The sequence below is a fragment of the Macaca nemestrina genome, chromosome 8 (assembly GCF_043159975.1).
Source record: "Macaca nemestrina isolate mMacNem1 chromosome 8, mMacNem.hap1, whole genome shotgun sequence".
In the NCBI taxonomy this organism is placed as follows: domain Eukaryota; kingdom Metazoa; phylum Chordata; class Mammalia; order Primates; family Cercopithecidae; genus Macaca; species Macaca nemestrina.
The window spans coordinates 132,327,582-132,347,531 of record NC_092132.1 but is presented as its reverse complement, the minus strand read 5'-3'; the positions used below and the strand labels follow the sequence as shown (position 1 = coordinate 132,347,531).

The window sequence follows — 19,950 nt, the reverse complement described above, 5'->3', positions numbered from 1 at the left end:
GCTGGGATTACAGGTGCCCACCACCACGCCCAGCTAATTTTGTATTTTCAGTAGAGATGGGGTTTCACCATATTGGCCAGGCTGGTCTTGAACCCCTGATCTCCTGTGATCCACCTGCCTCAGCCTCCCAAAGTGCTGGGATTACTGGCGTGAGCCACCGCGCCCAGCCCTAGGTGGAAATTCTAACTCCAAGGTGATGGTTTTAGGAAGCGGGGCCTTGGAAGTAGCTGAGGTCATGAGGGTGGGGCCACATGAATGGGATTAGTGCCTTTATGAAATGGGCCGAAGATGGCCTGGAGCAGTGGCTCATGCCTATAATCCCAAGCACTTTGGGAGGCCTAGGTGGGAGGATCACTTGAGGCCAGGAGTTTGAGGCCAGCCTGGGCAACAAGGTGAAACCCCCCAACTCTACAAAAAAAAGGAGGGGCAAGAGAGCTTGCTCATCCCTTTCACCCTGTGAGGACACAGTGAAATGAGCCATCTGTGAAGCAGGCCCTCACCAGACACAGCTTCTGCCAGCACCTTGATCTTGACCTCCTGAGTCTCCAGAACTATGAGAAATGAATCTGCGGTTTTTGAGCCACCCAGTCTGTGGTATTGTGTCACAGCAGCTCAAATGGACTGAGACGAGCAGGGCCCTCAGGCCATGGTGGTTTATTGATGCACGTCGCAAGCACAGCACAGGCAGGCGGACCCCAGCCCCGGGGGAACATGAGGGCCAGGGGAGGGCAGCAGGCCACCCCTACAGCAATGCTGTCAGCACAGGGGGAAGGAAACGGCCTGGGCCATGTTCTCTCCTTCTCCACACCTCTTTCCCCGGGAAGCCTCCAGGCCTCCTGACCCATCCCAGAGAGACAGCTGGCCACACAATTCCCCCTGGCTACAGAGAGGCGACGGTTGTCCACCTGCCCCTCACCGAGGTATGGTCTTGCCGGCCTGCCGCCGCTTCCGTCCGTCGTCATGGAAATCCAGCTGCTCATCCATCATCTCCGTCACCTCTGAGAAAGTCACTGTGAGGCTGCACTCTTCTCCGCCTGATGTCACCTCCGTCATCCCCTAAACAGCCGGCGGCTGCTGTCAGCCCCTCCCACAGGCTCTCTGTTTGCTTTGCTGATTGTAGGGAGTCCACCCTGGTGACCTGTGCGACAGTAGGAATGAGGCAAAAACACAAGGAGGCCCGGGAAGGACGTCACCAAGAACTCCCCGGGGAGGGGCTCCCGGCCAGCAGGGTGGCAGGAGAGCAGACAGAGCCAGTGGGCAGGGGAGAGGTGGAGCAGCAGAGGGTCCACAGTCCAGGTCACGCACGGGCACAGTACAGTCACGGCACCATAGCAGAGCAAGTGAGCAAAGTGCACGGCTGGGCGGGGTGCCGGGGCCCGCGGGACAGCTCGCAGATCTCATGTTCCATGCCAGGCCCCAGCAGAGCATGAGGCGGCCCACTCCCAGCTGAGGAAGGGGCACTTCTGGGTCTCAGGGGTCTCCTCCCCCTCCTCAACCCCAGTGGCTGCTGTCTCAGACCCCCATACTCTAAGCAAGGAGAAGGTATGGTAGGGTATGGGAGGAAGGAACACCCGACAGCCTGACGCCCCCAGTGCCAAGAGAAGAAAGAGAATTCCTTTCTAGAGAGCAGGGGGAGTGTCCCGGTGGGCAGGTGGAGAAGGAGGGACAGCTCTCCCATGCAGGAAGAGGGTTCTTTGGGGCAAGGAGCAGCCAGGGTGTCATGGTGGTGCAGGAGACTATTTATAGAAGGAAGGGATCCGGGCCTGGAGTGGGAAGCCCCAGAGACCCAGCTCAGCAGGGAGGGGGCATTCTGTGGTTGGCCCTGAGTGGGGTGAGTGGGACTAAGAAAGATCGCCCCACAGCTCTCTGCATCTCCTCTGGAGGCAGCCAAGCTACACGTGGGCTTTGGCCCAGAGGGGCTTCCCTGGGAGAGCCCCAGGAGGTGGGCAGGTCTTTGGGACATAGAGACCTGGATGAGGCAAAGAACAGTAGGACAAGGAAACCAGAGGAAAAGGGAAGTTCTCCAGAAATCCAGCTCAGCTGCCAACTATGGAGGAGGAGAAGCCTTTCCATGTCCACCAGGCCGGGGGTGGGCCACACTTACCAAGAGGACCACTGTCTGTTGCCTCCAATGCCAAGGGGCGGGGGGAGGGCAGCTGGGCAGAGTGGAGGGAGCAGGGGGGTAGGAGAGAGAAAGCAAGCTCCCTGAACCTGGGCTACCCACCTCCACCTTCTGCTCCTCTCTCCCTGGCCCCCCAGCTCCCCAGGAGTCCCTAGCGGCCCACGCTGATGTTGCAGGTCTTGCAGCTGGGGTCCTTCTTGGCATCAGCAGTAGACAGGCTCATAAGCTGGTGACCGCTGATCTCCCCCAGGGTGCCCAGGGACAGGTCGACAGGCTCGGTGTAGATGATCTCCAGGATGAGGTCCTGGGCGTGGCGGAAGACCAGCTCCCCGTCCTCCACGCTGCAGGTCAGGAACTTGTTGCAAGCAATGTCCAGGAGGGGCAGGCGGTCGCGGCAGAAGCGGTCCCCCAGGGAGCCTTTGGGCGCCAGCACCAGGATAGCATAGTGGTAGGCCGTGTACATGCAGTAGAAGTCCGCAAAGTAGAGGTTGGTGCTGGGATTGAAGAGGCGCTGAGCTGGGATCTGGAAACGCCAGCGGCCGTAGGGGGAATCCTGCGGGGGCTGGCCCGTGTTGAACTCCGTGTTGCAACTGAAGAAGACCCCGTGGAGCATACCGCTGGTTGGGGAGCCGTGGCTGCCGCTGTTGTCCTTCAGGTAGGGCTGCAGCATGTTCCCGCAGTGGGTCCTGCCCACCCCAGGGAGACACGCCAAAGGGAAGAGAAGATGCGGCTGGTGAGCCGGGCTGAGGCTTGGCTGCTGCGTGTGGTCGAGGAGGGAGGGAGCCAGCCCAGCTCCCAGCCCTCCCCCAGCCGCCTCCGCTAGTTGCAAATAGAACATTCCAGAATGCAAGAGCAGAGAGGGCCCTGGAGAGGGATTCATCCAGCCCACTCCTTCTCAGAGAAGAGATGTGAAGCTGTCACTCCCCAACTTGAAACCCTTTGATGGGGTGTGCGTGAAAAGCACGCTCATGATCTGATCTCTCTGGTCTCCTCGCCACTCCCCACCTCCTGCCATCACACCTACTTACCCACCCCCTGCACACGCAGTCTCCTGCCTCTGTGCCCCCTGTGCAGGACTCTTCCCTCTGCTGCACTGACCGCCCTCTCCACCTTCCTCCAGCTGGCTTGGCAAACTTCTAATCAGCCTTCAAGCCTCAGCCACGCGTCTGCTCCCCACTAAAACCTTCCAGGAACAGCAGACACCTGCACTTGACAAATATTTGGCTGCCTACTATGTGCAGGACACCCAGTCTTCTAACTGTGTTGCCCAGGCTGAACTCCTGGCCTCCAGTGATCCTCCGGCTTTGGCCTCCCAAAGTGCTAGCATTGCAGGTGTGAGCCACTTCATCGACCAGGACACTGAACTGTGCTCAACAATTACACGTACCTTTCACATGAAATCTTTCCATACTGTCTCGCTGACTGGATTCTGAGGTTCTCAAAAGGGTGAACTCTGCCTTTATCTTTACATCCTGGCACCAAGTAAGGTGCCTGGCACACATGGGTGCTCCCTGTCTCTCTCATTCTCGCTGATAAAGGAGTCCAAACTGGGCCACTGACTCACTTTCCAGGCTGGAGTGCAGTGGTACAATCACAGCTCACTGCAAGCTCGAACTCCTGTGCTCAAGTGATCCACACCCGGCTAATTCTTTAAATTTTTTGTAGAGATTGGGTTCTCACCATGTTGCTCAGGCTCATCTTGAACTCTTGGGCTCAAGTGATCCCATCTTGGCCTCCCAACATGCTGGGATTACAGGTTTGAGCCACCAAGCAGGCCTTGCTTCTTTAATACAAACCCCAAAGACTCCCAAGGTCCTCACTGCCCTGAGGTTAAAACTGCCCTGACTCTAAGGATAAAGGCAGACAGAGGCCAGGCACAGTGGCTCATGCCTGTAATCCCAGCACCTGGGGAGGCCGAGGTGGGTGGATCACCTGAGGTCAGGAGTTTGAGACCAGCCTGGCCAACATAGTGAAACCCCGCTTCATTAAAAATACAAAAATTAGCCTGCCATGGTGGCGCACACCTGTGGTCCCAGCTACTCGGGAGACTGAGGCAGGAGAATCATTTTAACCCAGAAGGCAGAGGTTGCAGTGAGCGGAGATCACGCCACTGCACTCCAGCCTGGGTGACAGCGAGAGACTCCGTCTCAAAAAAAAAAAAAAAAAGAGGCAGAGCAGCTGCTTGCCCTGGCTGAGCCTCAGAAGGATGTGGTCTTGGAGCACTTTCCAGCAGGCCTGGGGAGGGTGGGTACTCCTGGTCCTGCCTCACTCTTGCCTGATCCTGGCTGTCTTCAGTGACAAGTGACTCCCTGGCTCGAATGAACAAGCTGCTTCCCTCTGGGCCTCGTGCTCCTCTTCTGTAGGCCAAGGGTGTTGGATCAGATCACCAATTTTCGAACACTTTTAGACTGCAGCATCTCTCTCTTTTTTTCCCCAAAAGAAATTATACGTGGAAGGCTCACAGGCAAATAAAATTGAGGCTGCTCTGGTTGGACATCAGGTGTGGGGCCCACCAAGCCTCATCCTCTGGTCCCCCCAACCCCATGGCAGCATTCTAAGGGGTTCACTGACATGTCTCCCTGGAGGGAGCACCCAGTTTGAAAAGCGATGAGCTGGGTGCTTCCTCAAACCTTTTGTGATCAGAACACTCATTTTATGCACTCCCTGCCACCTCCCCTTTGGCCCCAGGGCCTGAATCAGAGAGACCTGTGGTGGTAGACCCCCATGAAAAGAACTGTCCCAGAGCGGGAGCAAACCCAGATCTCATTCTCCCAGGCTCGTTAGTACAACACTCTTGCAGAAGGCCCTGTCCCCAGAGCCCTTGATCTTCCCTGAGCCCAATCCCCAAAGCAGCAGTCTCTTCAGAGCCAGCCTGGTGACGTCAGGGCATGTCAATCCTAGAGGAGGGACTGGCAGCCACGGGGGTGGGGGTGACCTCAGACAGCCAGGACAGGAACAAGAAGGGCTGGGAGGGAGGAGAGGCCTGGCAGGTCCAGCCGGGAGCCCGCACCCATACCTGGCATGCTGGAAGTACTCCTTGTGATGGTTGCGGTAGAAGACGGAGAAGCGGAGCATGCGGCCTGCGATCTGCTCGGCCTTCTCCTGCAGCTGAGCCAGGTGCTCCTTGGCATAATCTGCAAGATCCCAGATGCAGTGGGTGAGCTGAGGGCCAGCTGAGGAGCACAAACACCTCCTGTCCCCACCCCACCCCACCCCGTGCGTGCCGGCCAACCTCTGTCTGTCAGAACAGCAGAGGCGACTAGACAGTCGCAGAACCTTAAACTCAGATGGGAACAGGCCAGCTGGCCTCTGCTGGAAACACAGAGCGCTGCATGCTGTCTGTCCTCATCACCTCTGCAACCACAATGCCAGAGTCTCGGGGCTCTCTGGGTCACAAAAAGGCAGAGGGTCGCCCAGTAATCCTGCCAGGGTGCCCAGGGGCTGTGATCCCAGGCTAACCTCATGTGAAAAGAGGACTCATGGGAAAAAGGAAGACTTGAGAGGGCTTGAGGTCCTTTTGGGAAAGCCCCTCAAATCCAGTAGATAGGAGGCTCCCCACACCACCCCCATGGAAGCCAGCTGTAGCCACAGGTGAGGGCTCCTGAGGGGCTAGGGAGAAGTGAGACCAGGCAATGCTTAGGCAGTCCTGGGTCTGGAGCAATGGCTCTCAGCTTGAGCATCTCAGGAGAAACAGGGAAGGCTGGAAACAGGATAGCAACATTGAACCCTGGAGCCCCAGGAAGGCTGCTGCTGGCACATACAGCTCCTTGGTACAAAGGAGGAAGCTGCCCTTCCCTCTTTGTGGATGCATCCCTGGCCAGGGTGCTTGGTTTGGAGAGAGGAGTGTGGACTGGATTGCAGCCAGATCCCCAATTTGAATTAAATGCCCACTGCACATGGAGGTCTCAGGGGAAACCGAGCTTTCCCCTCCAGGAGCAAGAGGCCTCCAGAGCGTGGGGTTCTGCAGCAGAACTAAAAAAAAGCACCATTCAGCCAGCCGCGGTGGTTCACGCCTGTGATCCCAGCACTTTGGGAGGCCGAGGCGGGCGGATCACCTGAGTCGGGAGTTCAAGACCAGCCTGGCCAACATGGTGAAACCCCATCTGTACTAAAAATGCAAAAAAAAGTAGCCAGGCGTGGTGGTGGGCGCCTGTAATCCCAGCTACTCAGGATGCTGAGGCAGGAGAATCGCTTGAATCCGGGAGGCAGAGGTTGCAGTGAGCCAAGATCATGCCACTGCACTCCAGCCAGGAGGCGACAAGAGCGAGACTCCATCTCAAAAAAAAAAAAAAAGACAGAAGGAGAAAAAAAAAAAGAAAAAGCACCACTCAAAAGACAACAGCAGCTCAAGGAGACTTGGGGCATAAATCTTGGCAAAGGATGGAGCCAGCAGCCTCAGAGGCCCAGGGCTGAGAATGTTCTGTGCCCCTTCCGTGTGACAGAGAGATCTGGAGCAGCTCTCACCGTGAACACCAAAAGAATGCAATCTTGTGGGGACAGACCCTGAGTCACGAGTGACCAAGCACACATAAGCCCGCTGTTTGTGCTGGAGTCTACAAGTTAAGTTCTGCTAAGAGAGTTTGCAGGGCCGTTGACCAGGGACCATTTTCCCAGGCTACGTGGAGGCTCAGAACAAGCGAAATGTGATTGCTCCACCAAGTGCACATTGACAGATAATTGATTAAGCAAAATGTGGTCTATCCATACAATGAAATACTATCCAGTTTTAAAAAGGAAGTAAATCCTGGTATATTCCAGTCACAAAAAGACAAATCCTGTACAATTGTACTACTGATATGAGATACTTAGAGGACTCATATTCATAGGAACAGAAAGTAGAATGGTAGCCGGCAGAGGGAAACGGGGGGTGGTTGTTTAATGGGTATAGAGTTTTGGTTTTCCAAGAAAAAAAGGTTCTGGAGATTGGCTGCACAATAATGTGAATATACTTAATACCATTGAACTGTACACTTCAAAATGGTCAAGATGGCAAATGTTACATCATGCACCTTTGACCACAGTGTTTACAAAGATGCCTGTGATCTGGTACCAAGCCAGAAAAGTAACTCCCTTTCTTAATGGAAGTGGTCTTGCCAACATGATTAGCGGGGTTCACATCTGCCTCCAGTGAGAGAAGAGAAAGGGTGGCTTTTGGAGGCAGGGAGGGTGTCATGCCTGTGTGCCTTCCCTGTGGCCCAAGCATGCTGCCTGGTGGACAGAAGGCGTTCGTCAGTGTTTGCTCGACTGCCAGGAAGCCCCGCTTTGACCACAACTAAGCCTGACGTGCCAAGCAGCAGGACAGGGGCATGAAAGCAGGGCCTCACCCCCAGTGCAGAACTCCACTGTCTCGCTCCAGCCGGACACCAGGTACTCCCCATCGCTCTGCTTCACTGCCGTCTGCACGGCCACGCTGTACTCCGTGCGGGGGCTCAGGAACCAGTGGCCTCTCACCGTCATGGGCAGCGGCACTGCCTTGGCCACGAGCTTGGTGGGGACATCCTGAGAAATGGGGTACAGACAGAGAGCCGGGCGTCAAACAGGGGTTCATGCCCGATCTGGGCGTCACCCCAGAATCTCCACTCCCCAGATGGCCCTGTTTCTCCTGAGCAGGACCAATCTTGAGGATCCGTTGGCTTCCTATCCTGGCCACCATTTTCCTGGGAAGGCCACACAGACGCTCCCCAGTCTTGGCCCCTCCTCGAACCCCCCTGACACCCTGTTCTCTTGGGAACGGAGGGGAAAAGCCACGAAGTTGAGGGCGGCAAGGCCTTCATTTTTTAAGGAGACTTTGAGAGCTCTGCACACTGCAGTGCCGTCTCCACGGCAACGGCAAATGCTGAGAAGCCAGGGAGGAAGGGAAAATATGCCTTATTCTTTGGGGGGGAGGGTTAAGGGGGTGGTGTTGAACATTCACGTCACCGTGGCAACTGGCCTGCCAAAAGACACCCAGATCGGGAGAGCCGGTTCCAGAGAAAGAGAGCGGGTGAGTAACCCACGCCGGTGCCGTCGGCCTGGGAGCCAGCTGGCCGCCTCACTCCCCCTGCCTCTGCCAGCTTGAGAGGATGGGGGGCTTCCTCCCACCCACCCCCACACTGGCTTTTAACCCCAGAAAAGGACACACCCACGGAAGACTCTCTCCTATTCCTTTTCTAAGTCAAGCAAATGGCAGGCCAGCAGGTGAGGGGCCGGAGAGGGAGAACTGAGGCCACAGCAAAAGGGCCCCGCCCAGACCGAGGCCCGCGTGGCCCATCCAGCCAACAGCGAGGCTGTGCCCTGAGCCGGGGCTTTGTCGAGACTTGAGACGTCATCCCCATAGGCGATGCCTGCGGCCCCACCCCACCCGGGCTCTCTGCCCCTGCTTGAAGTCTCAGTCGTGGCGCTGATAACAGCGCTGCCTCTGTGCTAGGCGCTGGGCCAAGCACCACGAAAACATGACTCACTGCATCCTCTCCACGACCCCGCGAGGCTCGGCATTGTTATTCCCTCTTCACCAGGGAAGGAGCTCAGGCTCAGAGAGGTCATGTAACTTTCCCAAAATGACACAGGAAGAAGAGTGTGGATTTTAACCAGGCCTCTGACTCCAAGCCATCACTTCCAGGTGTTCCCTTATCTGGCTTCCTTCAGGAACAGGAGCTGGGAAGGGGCTCCTGGGACACCTTCTACTCACCCGGTGCTTGAACTTGTTGGAATTCTTATTCTCCTTCTTGTTAAGGTCAATGAAGTAATGGGTGACCCTCTCCAGGTCACTGTCCTCCATGGCCCAGGAGATGCGGAAAGAGTCGCAGGTGATGTTGTTGATCTCAATGCTGTGGGGCGTGGACAGCAGCTCCATGCTCCCGTCAGGGTTGTCTCCTGTGGGGACTGAGGAGGAGGAAAAGGGTCAGTATCTCCCTTGCCCCCAGCGAGCTTTCTGGAATGTCCTCTTCCCAATAGCCCTTTTGAGGCGGAACCTCAAGGACCCCTGGAATCCACCTGCCTCATGAATTAGATGGGAAAGACTGCACAGGGGAGGCTGGAGAAGGTTGATAGAGGGTGGAATGGGGTGCCTGCCCGGGGGGCTCTCTGCTCTCCTCGGAGGGGTCTGCAGAGCAGACGGCACCTGACAGGTGGCAGAGGCAGTGGGAACGCTGCAAAGCCGGGCGGGGACAGATTTGCAGCAGATGGAGCCGAGGAGGGAGGGGGCCCTCAGCCAGCAGGCGTGAAAAGAGAAAGGGGTGGGGGTGGAGAGGACGGGTGAGAGGCGGAGGAAACACAGGAAGCACCTGCTGTGGAGCGGAGGTGCGAGGCTTGGGGCAGGTGACAGCCAAGAGCTCACAGGTGCCAGGGCCCTCGGATTCAGGCCTCTCTCCTCGCTGGGGTCAGCAAGGGTTGCCACGGTACATGGCTGGAAGGACAAGTGCCACGTTGGTGCATGTGGACACATTCGTGGTGGGAGGGGCACGCGACACAGCCGGCTTCAAGCTCTTTTTTCCACCCATAACTTTTTTTGACAATCCCTCTTTCTCTTCAGCCAATCTTCTCTTGATTCCTTTCAATCATTACTTTTAACATTAACATCTATTGGGGGCCAACCATGTGCTCATAACTTCACAGACATCTCATGCAAGCTTGGAAGCAGCGACACACTATCATTATCTCCATTTTACAGATGAGGCAACTGAGGTCGGGAAGGTACTAACCTGCCCAAGGCCACACAGGGAGCAAATGATTTGAACTCCCGCTCCCAAGCTCTTGATCATTAAGCTAAGGTGGTGTCCCCTCATATGTGGGGGTGGAGGGGCACATGTGTGGCGTGTGTGCATGCGTGGGTGTCCGTGGTGTTTCCACCCTGTACTTTCCCTCCTTCTATCATTTCCTTTCAAGCAACTGCATTTTCTCTCCCTCCCTGTCTTCCTCCTTTGGTTCTCCCCTTATGTCTGCTGCTTGTCCAGCTATGAGAAGACCTCATCATGGTCACTCTCATGTGTGCTTTAGCTGGGAAGAGCTGACTCTGGCTGTGACTCTGGCCTGGGGCCTAGCTCCGGGATGGGGAAGAGAGAAGGGAAGGGGAGTGACAGCGTCTGGGAGGGGACCGTAGATGGGGGTGGGGCGTTCTCCAGGGGCATTTGGTCTCCTGCTTTCCAATCCCTTCCTCCATCCCAGCTCCCGGCACCCCTCATTTTTCTAAGTGTCACCTCCTTCTCTTCTTTCTCCCTCTTTTTCTCCTCCCCTTGCCCAGGAGCTAGTGGTGAGGGCATCTTGTGCCTGCAAAAGCAGGTACTTTTATTTATAGCTTCCAGAGGATCCAGCCCACACCTTCCTGTCAATTAAGCTTGCTCCAGAGCCTGGCACCTCTGTATTAACCTGTGAGTTGCCTGGATGGCAAGTACAGGGTGAAGGCTAAGGGTGATGGCCCTTACCTGCCCCAGGTGTCACTCAAGTCCTGTTTCATCTTAGCCTCCCACTCCAGAGCCAAAATGCCAGTGGCTTTGTGCATGGGGAATCCTACGGTAAATAAGCATGGGGGTGCTACCAGGCCCACCCCAAAATCAAACAGATGGGATTGGGTGTCTGGAAGCAACCCTACCATAATAAACCAGTCTGTAATTCACGGGGACAGGTGTGGAACAGTGAGGAGTTACCACCTCTTGGGATCCTGGTGAGAAGCTCTCAGGGAGACACACATGTGCCTCACACACACACACACACACAAGCACCCACGCACACGAACACAGACACACTCCTACCCAAGAGGCCCTGAGTGGCACCCACCTACACGCTCGGAAGCAGCCCACACTCGTCCCATGAGCAGGCACCTATTCCTGCCTCTCCTTGGAGTCCTAGAAATAGGGGCAGCTGTGTGTGGTGGTAGGGGTCTCCAGGACCTGGGTGTCTTCTTGTGCCTTCCTCCCTACAGTTCTGGGAAAGCTGAGATGACATCCCCACCCTAACTTGGGAGGGCGGCAGTGAGTGAGCTGGGGTGGACAGAGGGGTGGGTGTGAACCCAAGTTCTCTACACCCAGAAGACTGGGGAAGGGCAGGGTGTGAGGGACAGGTTGAGGCAACACCCGAGAAACACCCACACTCCTGTGTGGATCCACCCCAAGACAGGCATGTACACACCCACACACAGGCAGGCACGCATGCACATACACACATGTGCCAAGAGTGCCCACCCACCCGCATCCCACACTTCCACGGACGTCCTCACTCCCACTCACCCATCTACACACTCAGGTGCCTCCCGCCACCTTCTACATTCTAAGAATGCCCCGCAGTTTTCCCTCTTCAAGCTGTCACCTCCATGCACACCCAGACATGTTCATGTCCACAGGCTCACGCACACACGTCCACGCACACCTCCTCACAAGCCATATTTGGGGAAAAGAGGACGCCACAGGCACCAACATGCGTGCGTGCCACCTCCACAAGAAGGCACGCAACCCACACGCCTGCCTGCACACACATGTGTGTTCATACACACAGCAGCCCCCGCCCGAAGTCTGGTATTCTCTCTCGAATCATCGCCAGGCTCAAAGACAGACTTTGAAAATGTGTTTGCCTCTGGCCACACTCTGCCAGCCCTGAGCTTTCGTGCCAACAGGTTTGTGCACCTACGTGGCTCTGCCCACAGACAATGGTTTCTGCCCCCTCTTCTCTTTACCCACCCCGTCCTGCTCTGGGTCTCACCTCCCCACATAGAAAGCCCCTGTCTGCATACACTCCCACACACATGACAAGGGACATGGTTACCCCTAAATATACTGCCTCATAGTGTCCCCACCCACGCACACCCACAGGCTACTCGGATAAGTCCCCCCAACACACGTACCTCACGTGTGCCAGAAAGATATGTTTCTAGACATGCCTCACACCATTCAAAACCCACACATGAGCATGATTGCAGGCAGACGGACCTATCTGCGCCAGCAAGCCTCCAGCCAACTCGCAAGCGCGCACACACACATGCCGCTCACACCGGTGCCCCTTCCCCATGTCCATTCAGAACAGCCGCCCTGCCACAGGGAATGCTTCCCCCACCCTGCTGTCCCTGTTGGCATCGCTGACTGCAGCAGAATGGTCACGGGGTGACTAACTGTGGTGCCCCAGAGACTGGATTCAGCCATTAACCACTTTGCCAAAGGCCTGGGGGAGAGGGGACAAGGTCGTCAGGCCTGGCAGTCCAGGTGGACACCCTGGGTGGTGGCAGGACCCTAGCACCCCCAGCTCCTGGCTACTCAGGATCAACAGCAGCATGTTCCAGGGAGGAAGGGTACTCACCTGGCTCCACTGGGCTCTGCAGAGGAAAAGCTGGCAGGGAGGACAGGGACAGACCTCTGTGTGGATGAGATCCCAGGCAGGGGACAGCAGCCGGACGCCTGGGTCACAGGCAGTGGTGTGCGCTCGCTCCTCTCCCGGCTGCCAAGGAGGCTGCTTCCATGCCCTGCAGCCAGCTCCTGTCTGGCTGTGCAGCGCGCGTCGCTGCTGCCCCTGGTGAGACGATGTTCCCAGCTGAGCAGCGCAAGAAGAGAGGCAAGAGCGAAATCAAAGCAGCGTGGAGGAGAGAGAGGCAGAGAAGGGAGAAAGAATGAGAGAGCCAGACCGAATCTGGCTCCACCAATGGGATCAGTGGCTGCGCAGCGTCAGGTGATAATAAGCAGGCTTGGTCCCTGTTCGCCGGGCTGGTGGGAGGGGGAAAGGGCAGAGGGTCTCCCAGGGAGCTACACAGATGTCCTCAGGGACAGCAACATACGCTGCCTTTCCCCCATTCTTCCAGGACAAGCTGCCCTCAGAAGTCCCTCCAACACACCCCCTACTTGGAAATCTCTGACTTGAATGCAGCCCCCAAACTTTAGGATGCTGGGAGAGGGGTGGAGCTTAGCCCAGGGCTTGGGCCCCAAAGCAAAGACTCTGATTGGGGGAAGGGGAGGGAGGCTATAGAGGGGAAAGGTCCAGATGGAGGGTGTGAACCCAGGGTCACTGTCTTCAGTCCGGAGCCTCTCCTTGGGGCCTTTTGGTGAACTGTGGTTCCATTTTCTTACCAGTTCTAGTGAGAGATGGCAGACCTGCAGCTCAGGGATCCCTGTGGGTCTGGCGAGAACCCTCTGGCAGCTTGGGTGTCTGCAGGAAAAGGGGCTGGGAGAGAGGCTGTGGCACAGTGCAGGGTGCACAAGGGCAAGAAAGTGGGGGTGGGAGAACACACCAAGCTCTGAGTGTCCTCAGCCCACCCCACTCTCTGAGCACAAAGGAAGCCGGCCCTGGGCATCTTGGGGAGAGAATGTAATGTCTTTCAAGGCAGCAGGAGGCTGTTCTGCCATCAAGAAGCAGACTCAGTGGAGGCCATCAGGAAGAACACCCAAGGAAATGTGAGTCCAGCAACAAGCAGGGACAAAGGGTTGCACAGCAGCGAAAAGCACAGGCTTATAGTCAGATGGATGTGCTGAGAATCCCTGCTCTACCGCTGCCCAACTAGGTGACCTTGGACAAGCCACTCTACCTCTCTTCATCTGTCAAATGGGATCACACAGGTTTATTGTCATCATGGAATGAAATAATTAGGTAAATCGTCCAGCCCTGGGCCTGGCACATCAGAAGTGCCAGTCACCTGTCAAAACTGTTCTCATTCCCATGATATCGACAGCATCTGCCTGCAAGGAGGCCACAGTCTTCTAGGGGAGAGAAGATGGCCATTTAGAGGACACAATTAGAGAATGAGGAGCATACAACTAAATCGCAGGGCACAGATACTGATTCAGAGAAAGAACAGTGGGCGGCTCCAGGGCACATGCAGGGTGCAGGCCAGAGGAGGCTGTGGAAGCAGGAGTGCGGCTGGGGTGGGGAGGATTGGCACGGGGGCAGCAGACACCAGGCAGGCCCAGGGTGAGGTCTTGGTGAGCAGGAGAAGGTGTGAGCTGAGCCTAAGAGACACTCACCAAGGGGGAGTCGAGGCGGCAGGCCTCAGTGCAAAAGTCAGAGGAGGTAACAGCAGCAGAAAGTGAGTGTTCACAGAATGCAAAGACAAGCAGAAGCCAACCCTGCCTTAAACGGCTGTGAGAACCTCAGCGAGTCTGGCCAGGTCCTGAACCACAGAATGTGGGGTGGTGCATGGCACTGAGGCAGGACTAAGCACTCCCTTGGCCAAGCATGACTACGTCCTGCTCTAACATACCCACGCCGAGCTGGTGAGCTCAGAAGAGATGCAAAATGTAACCTCCTGGTGATGGCCAGCACGTGACATCTGGACTACACTTCTGTCCCAGGCCGGGTGCAGTAGCTCACGAGAATCCCAACACTTTAGGAGACTGAGGCGGGCAGATCACCTGAGATCAGGAGTTTGAGACCAGCCTAGCCAATATGGTGAAAACCCATCTCTACTAAAAATACAAAAATTAGCTGGGTGCGGTGGTGGGTGCCTGTAATCCCAGCTACTTGGGAGGCTGAGGCACAAGAATCACTTGAACCTGGCAGGTGGAGGTTGCAGTGAGCTGAGATTGCGCCACTGCACTCCAGCCTGAGTGACAGAGTCCTGTGGCCCAAGCATGATAGTAGCCATCTCAGCGCCCCTTTGTGGAGCTGCGTGCCGGCAACAGGTGAAGGCACAGCCCTTTAGGAACTTCTGCCACTTCTCGCCTCAGAGGACTTCTCTACAGATCACAAGAGGAAACACGTGGTAAGAGCAAAGCATAATGTGCCAAGTATAACTCACTCCTTGTGAAACCAAACAACCGCCAAGATGCACTTCTGCTGCATTTTTATTTTTAATAACTTTTTATTACACAAGTAGCACATGATCACTGTAGAGAGACAAGCACATTTCATTTTAAAATTTAAGAGGGAATTAAAATCTCTCATTTTCCCACCATTCAGAAATACACACTAAATACATATATAGAATTTTTTTTTTTTTTTTTTGAGATGGAGTCTCGCTCTGTCGCCCAGGCTGCAGTGCAGTGGCCGGATCTCAGCTCACTGCAAGCTCTGCCTCCCGGATTTACGCCATTCTCCTGCCTCAGCCTCCCGAGTAGCTGGGACTACAGGCGCCCACCACCTTGCCCGGCTAGTTTTTTGTATTTTTTAGTAGAGACGGGGTTTCACCGTGTCAGCCAGGATGGTCTCGATCTCCTGACCTCGTGATCCGCTCGTCTCAGCCTCCCAAAGAGCTGGGATTACAGGCTTGAGCCACCGCGCCCGGCCAGAATTTTTTTTAATTAATTTTTTTCAAGACAGGGTCTTGGCCGGGCGCGGTGGCTCACGCCTGTAATCCCAGCACTTTGGGAGGCCGAGGCGGGCGGATCACAAGGTCAGGAGATCGAGACCACGGTGAAACCCCGTCTCTACTAAAAATACAAAAAATTAGCCGGGCGCGGTGGCGGGCGCCTGTAGTCCCAGCTACTCAGGATGCTGAGGCAGGAGAATGGCGTAAACCCAGGAGGCGGAGCTTGCAGTGAGCCGAGATCGCGCCACTGCACTCCAGCCTGGGTGACAGAGCGAGACTCCGTCTCAAAAAACAAAACAAAAAAACAAAACAAACAAACAAACAAACAAAAAAGACAGGGTCTTGCTCTGTCACCCTGGTTGGAGTACAGTGGCACAAACTCAGCTCACTGCAACCTCTGCCTCCCTGGCTTAAGTAATCCTCCCACTTCAGCCCCCTGAGTAGCTGAGACTATAGGCGCACACCACCACACCTGGCTAATTTTTTAATTTTTTTATAGAGATGGGGTCTCACTGTGTTGCCCAGGCTGGTCCCAAACTCCTAAATGCAAGCAATCCACCCGCCTTGGCCTTCCAAAGTAGTTGGGATTACACAGATGTGAGCCACCACACCCAGCCAATACATGTATAGAATTTATTAACAAAAATAGGATGAAAGAATGCTGTTTTATAACCTTCTTTTTTCACTTACCAATATCTTTTCTGTTCATCACATACTCTTTTTTTTTTTTTTTTTTATAGAGACAGGTTCTTACTATGTTGGTCAGGCTGGTCTCCAACTCCTGGCCTCAAGTGATCCTCCTGCCTTGGCCTCTCAAAGTGCTAGGATTACAGGTGTGAGCCACCATGCCCAGCTGATCAACTCCATTTTAAAAAGGTGGAAGGTGGGAAAGAGTACTGAGGCCGTAAGTAGTAAAACTAGTTAGTATTCATATTCAGGTCTGTCTGAGTACCAAGGCCAGATTCTTCGTGGTAGAAAGATGCATAGCAAATACAGAGTCTGATGTAATAGAGAATGAGACTATAAGTAAAACATATTTACAGTCTTAATATTGCTTATGCACTTTATAGATTCAAAATGTTTATGTGTATTTCCCTATGGCTGAGCTCACTGTGGAGATCCAGTGAGCCAATGAATGCACATATATCCAGGTAGTCCATGGAAACCGCTTTGGTCATTTACATGTGTTTACAATGACAAGAGTGGGTCATGAGTATTTATAAGAACTACATGGATTTCTCAGTGCCTATTTCATTTTCTTTTTGAAATTATGTTTAGACAACCTACAACCTTCACTGGTCATCTATTTTAAGGAAGAGCATTCACCTAATTCTAAAAGCATTTACTAAACTAAAGAATAAGTATTTTATGACTGGGTGTGGTGGCTCATACCTGTAATCTCAGCTTTTTAGGAGTCTGAAGTGGGCAGATCACTTGAACCCAGGAATTCGAGACTGGCCTGGGCAACATGGTGAAACCCCATCTTCACAAAAAGTACAAAAGTTAGCTGGGCATGGTGGCATGGGCCTATAGTCCTAACTACTCTGGAGGCTGAGGCAGCAGGATTGCTTGAGCCCAGGATTTGGAGGCTGCAGTGAGGCATGATCACTACATTGCACTCCAGTCTGGGTGACAAAGTGAGAACCTGTCTCAAAAATATATATATATGTATCTCAGATTTTGTAGAAAACTTAAATATTTAATAACTTTAAGACATGGGAACATGATGAATTATATTAAAGAACTCAGACAAACTATAGAAGAGACACTGAGAGAATGTTGGAGGGATAAAGGAAACTTCAAGAGAAAAAGATCAAGAAGAATGATGAAAGAGAATCGTAAGTAGAAGGACTCATATAGAACCACAGGACTGGAATAGTCAGTAAATTATACCCAAAGTGGAAGAACATGATGTAGGAAATATGGAACACCACTGTGCACTGCTTGGCAAGGTACCAGGACAAGGCCAGGCGCGGTGGCTCATACCTGTAATCTCAGGACTTAGGGAGGCTGAGGCAGCCGAATTTTCCGAGGTCAGGAGTTCGAGACCAGCCTGGCCAACATGGCAAAACCCTGTCTCTACTAAAAATACAAAAGATACCCAGGCGTGGTGGTGCACGCCTGTAGTCACAGCTACTCAGGAGACTGCAGCAGGAGAATCACTTGAGCCCGGGAGGTGGAGGTTGCAGTGAGCCAAGATCCTGCCACTGCACTCCAGCCTGAGTGACAGAGCCAGACTGCCAAAACAAAAAAAAAACAAAAAACAAACAAACAAACAACAAAAAAAAAACCAGGACAAGAGTGTGGCATACTGAATACAAGCGATCACCATGATGAAGCGCCTTCCCTCCATGCACCCAAAACTTGCCACATCTACTCTATTAAGAGTCACTTACAGAATAATCTATAGAGAAGACATGATAATACAACTCACAGATGGCTTTGACATCAATGGTGCCAAAATTCAATTGCTTTCTGGAAACAATCTACTCTTATTCTTTCTAATGCACATCCAAATTTTCTAGTTGATCTCATCACAAATTGGAATTCAATCATCCATTTTAAAAAATTCACTGGGTGCTTACCTATGTATAAGGCACTATTTCAGGCAATGAGGATCCTGCAGTTGTGGGCAGGGAAAGGAGAACCAAAAAAAAAAAATCCCTGCTCTCATAGGGCTTACATTCTGGTGGGGGAAGACAGATAATTAAATAGGTAAGTAAATAAATAAATAAATAAACAAACTTTGTAGTCTGTTGAGTGGTGATAAATGCTCTAGAGAAAAATAAGTCGGTACGTAGAGATAGGAAACGTCATGGAGAAGTTGGGAGTTATGATTTTAAATAGGGCCATCAGAGGAGGACTCTTTGAAAAGGTGACTTTGGGAAAAACAACAACAACAACAACAACAAAAACCACCTGATTAAAGGATGGACGGGAGCCATGTAGAATTTTGTGGAGGAAGGGCATTGCAGGTAACAGGTGCAGGGGCCCTGAAGCAGGATGTTGCCTGATACAGTCCAGAAACAGCAGGGGGAGCCAGTGTGCAAGGAGTTGAGACTGGAGAAATGGTAGGTGCCGGGAGAGATCATGCAGGGCCGTGCCGCAGGCCATTCTAAGACCTTTGATTTTTACTCTGAAATGGGAAGCCATTGGGAAGTTTAGAGCAGAGATGTCCCGAAGTGAAACATGTCAGTTCCACTATGTGGAGACTAGACTTGGAGGATTCAGGTGGAAGGAGGCCAGTTAGGAGGCAATTATAATAATCAGCAATAAATGATGGTGGCCTGGACCAAGGTGGTGAGAAGTGGGAAGATCCCGGATGTACCTGGAAAAGTTGATATATAAGACGTAGTATTATATATACTGATATATAATAGCTGATATATAAGTCGTAGCTCATATGTAAGTCGCAAGGCTGGGCGCAGTGGCTCATGCCTGTAATCCCAGCACTTTGGGAGGGCGAGGTGGGCAGATCGCTTGAGATCCAGGAGCTCAAGACCAGCCTGGGCAACATGGTGAAACTCCAACTCTACAAAAAATTTTTAAAATTAGCCAGGCATGGTGCTGTGCGCCTATAGTCCCAGCTACCTGAGAGGCTAAGGTGGGAGAATCACTTGAGCCTGGGAGGTTGAGGCTGCAGTGAGCTGAGATCACACCACTGCACTCCAGCCTGGGCGACAGAATAAGAAAGATCTTGTGTCATTAAAAAAAAAAAAAAATCTGGCCGGGCGCGGTGGCTCAAGCCTGTAATCCCAGCACTTTGGGAGGCCGAGGCGGGCGGATCACAAGGTCAGGAGATCGAGACCACAGTGAAACCCCGTCTCTACTAAAAATACAAAAAAAAATTAGCCGGGCGCGGTGGCGGGCGCCTGTAGTCCCAGCTACTCAGGAGGCTGAGGCCGGAGAATGGCGGGAACCCGGGAGGCGGAGCTTGCAGTGAGCCGAGATCGCGCCACTGCACTCCAGCCTGGGCAACAGCGTGAGACTCCGTCTCAAAAAAAAAAAAAAAAAAAAACCTGCAAGATTTTTAATTTGAACAACTAGCAGGATGCAGCTACCATTTACTGAGATGGGGACCACTTTGAAGAAGTAGCTTGAGGAGAAAGATCAAAAAAGTGTGGATGTGGCCAGGTGCAGTGGCTCACACCAGTAATCCCAGCACTTTGGGAGGTCGAGGCAGGTGGATCACTTGAGGTCAGGAGTTCGAGACCAGCCTGGCCAACATGGTGAAACCCCATCTCTACTAAAAACACAAAAATTAGCTGGGTGTGGTGGCACGTGCCTGTAATCCCAGCTACTTAGGAGGCTGAGGCAGGAGAATTGCTTGAATCAGGGAGGTGGAGGTTGCAGTAAGTGGAAATCATGTCACTGCACTCCAGCCTGGGCGACAGGGCAAGACCCTGTTTCAAAAAAAAAAAGTTTGGATGTGGACATAGGTTTTGAGATGCCCAAGCAGACATCCAACTGGAGGTATGGAATAGGCAGAGACACATCAGGGGTTCAGGAAGCACTGGACTAGAGATGAGCCCTTAGGAGTGATCAGCATACAGTACACTTGAAGCTGAGAAACTGGACCATTGTCATGGGAGTTAGTATAGAGAAAATAGGAAAGAATTCCAAGGACAGAATT

General features: G+C 53.5%; 1 protein-coding gene across 1 annotated transcript; it reads right to left on the bottom strand.

The window, feature by feature from the left end:
• Positions 1 to 622: 622 nt before the first annotated feature.
• Positions 623 to 12,913, bottom strand: PHYHI (phytanoyl-CoA 2-hydroxylase interacting protein). Its single transcript, XM_011741986.2, has 5 exons — positions 12,383 to 12,913; positions 8,790 to 8,983; positions 7,447 to 7,621; positions 5,139 to 5,256; positions 623 to 2,808 (listed from the first exon to the last, which is right to left on the bottom strand). The coding sequence occupies exons 2-5, from the start codon at positions 8,952 to 8,954 to the stop codon at positions 2,274 to 2,276; spliced, it is 993 nt and encodes a 330-aa protein (XP_011740288.1). The 5' UTR covers positions 8,955 to 8,983; positions 12,383 to 12,913; the 3' UTR covers positions 623 to 2,273.
• Between the last annotated feature and the right edge of the window lie 7,037 nt (positions 12,914 to 19,950).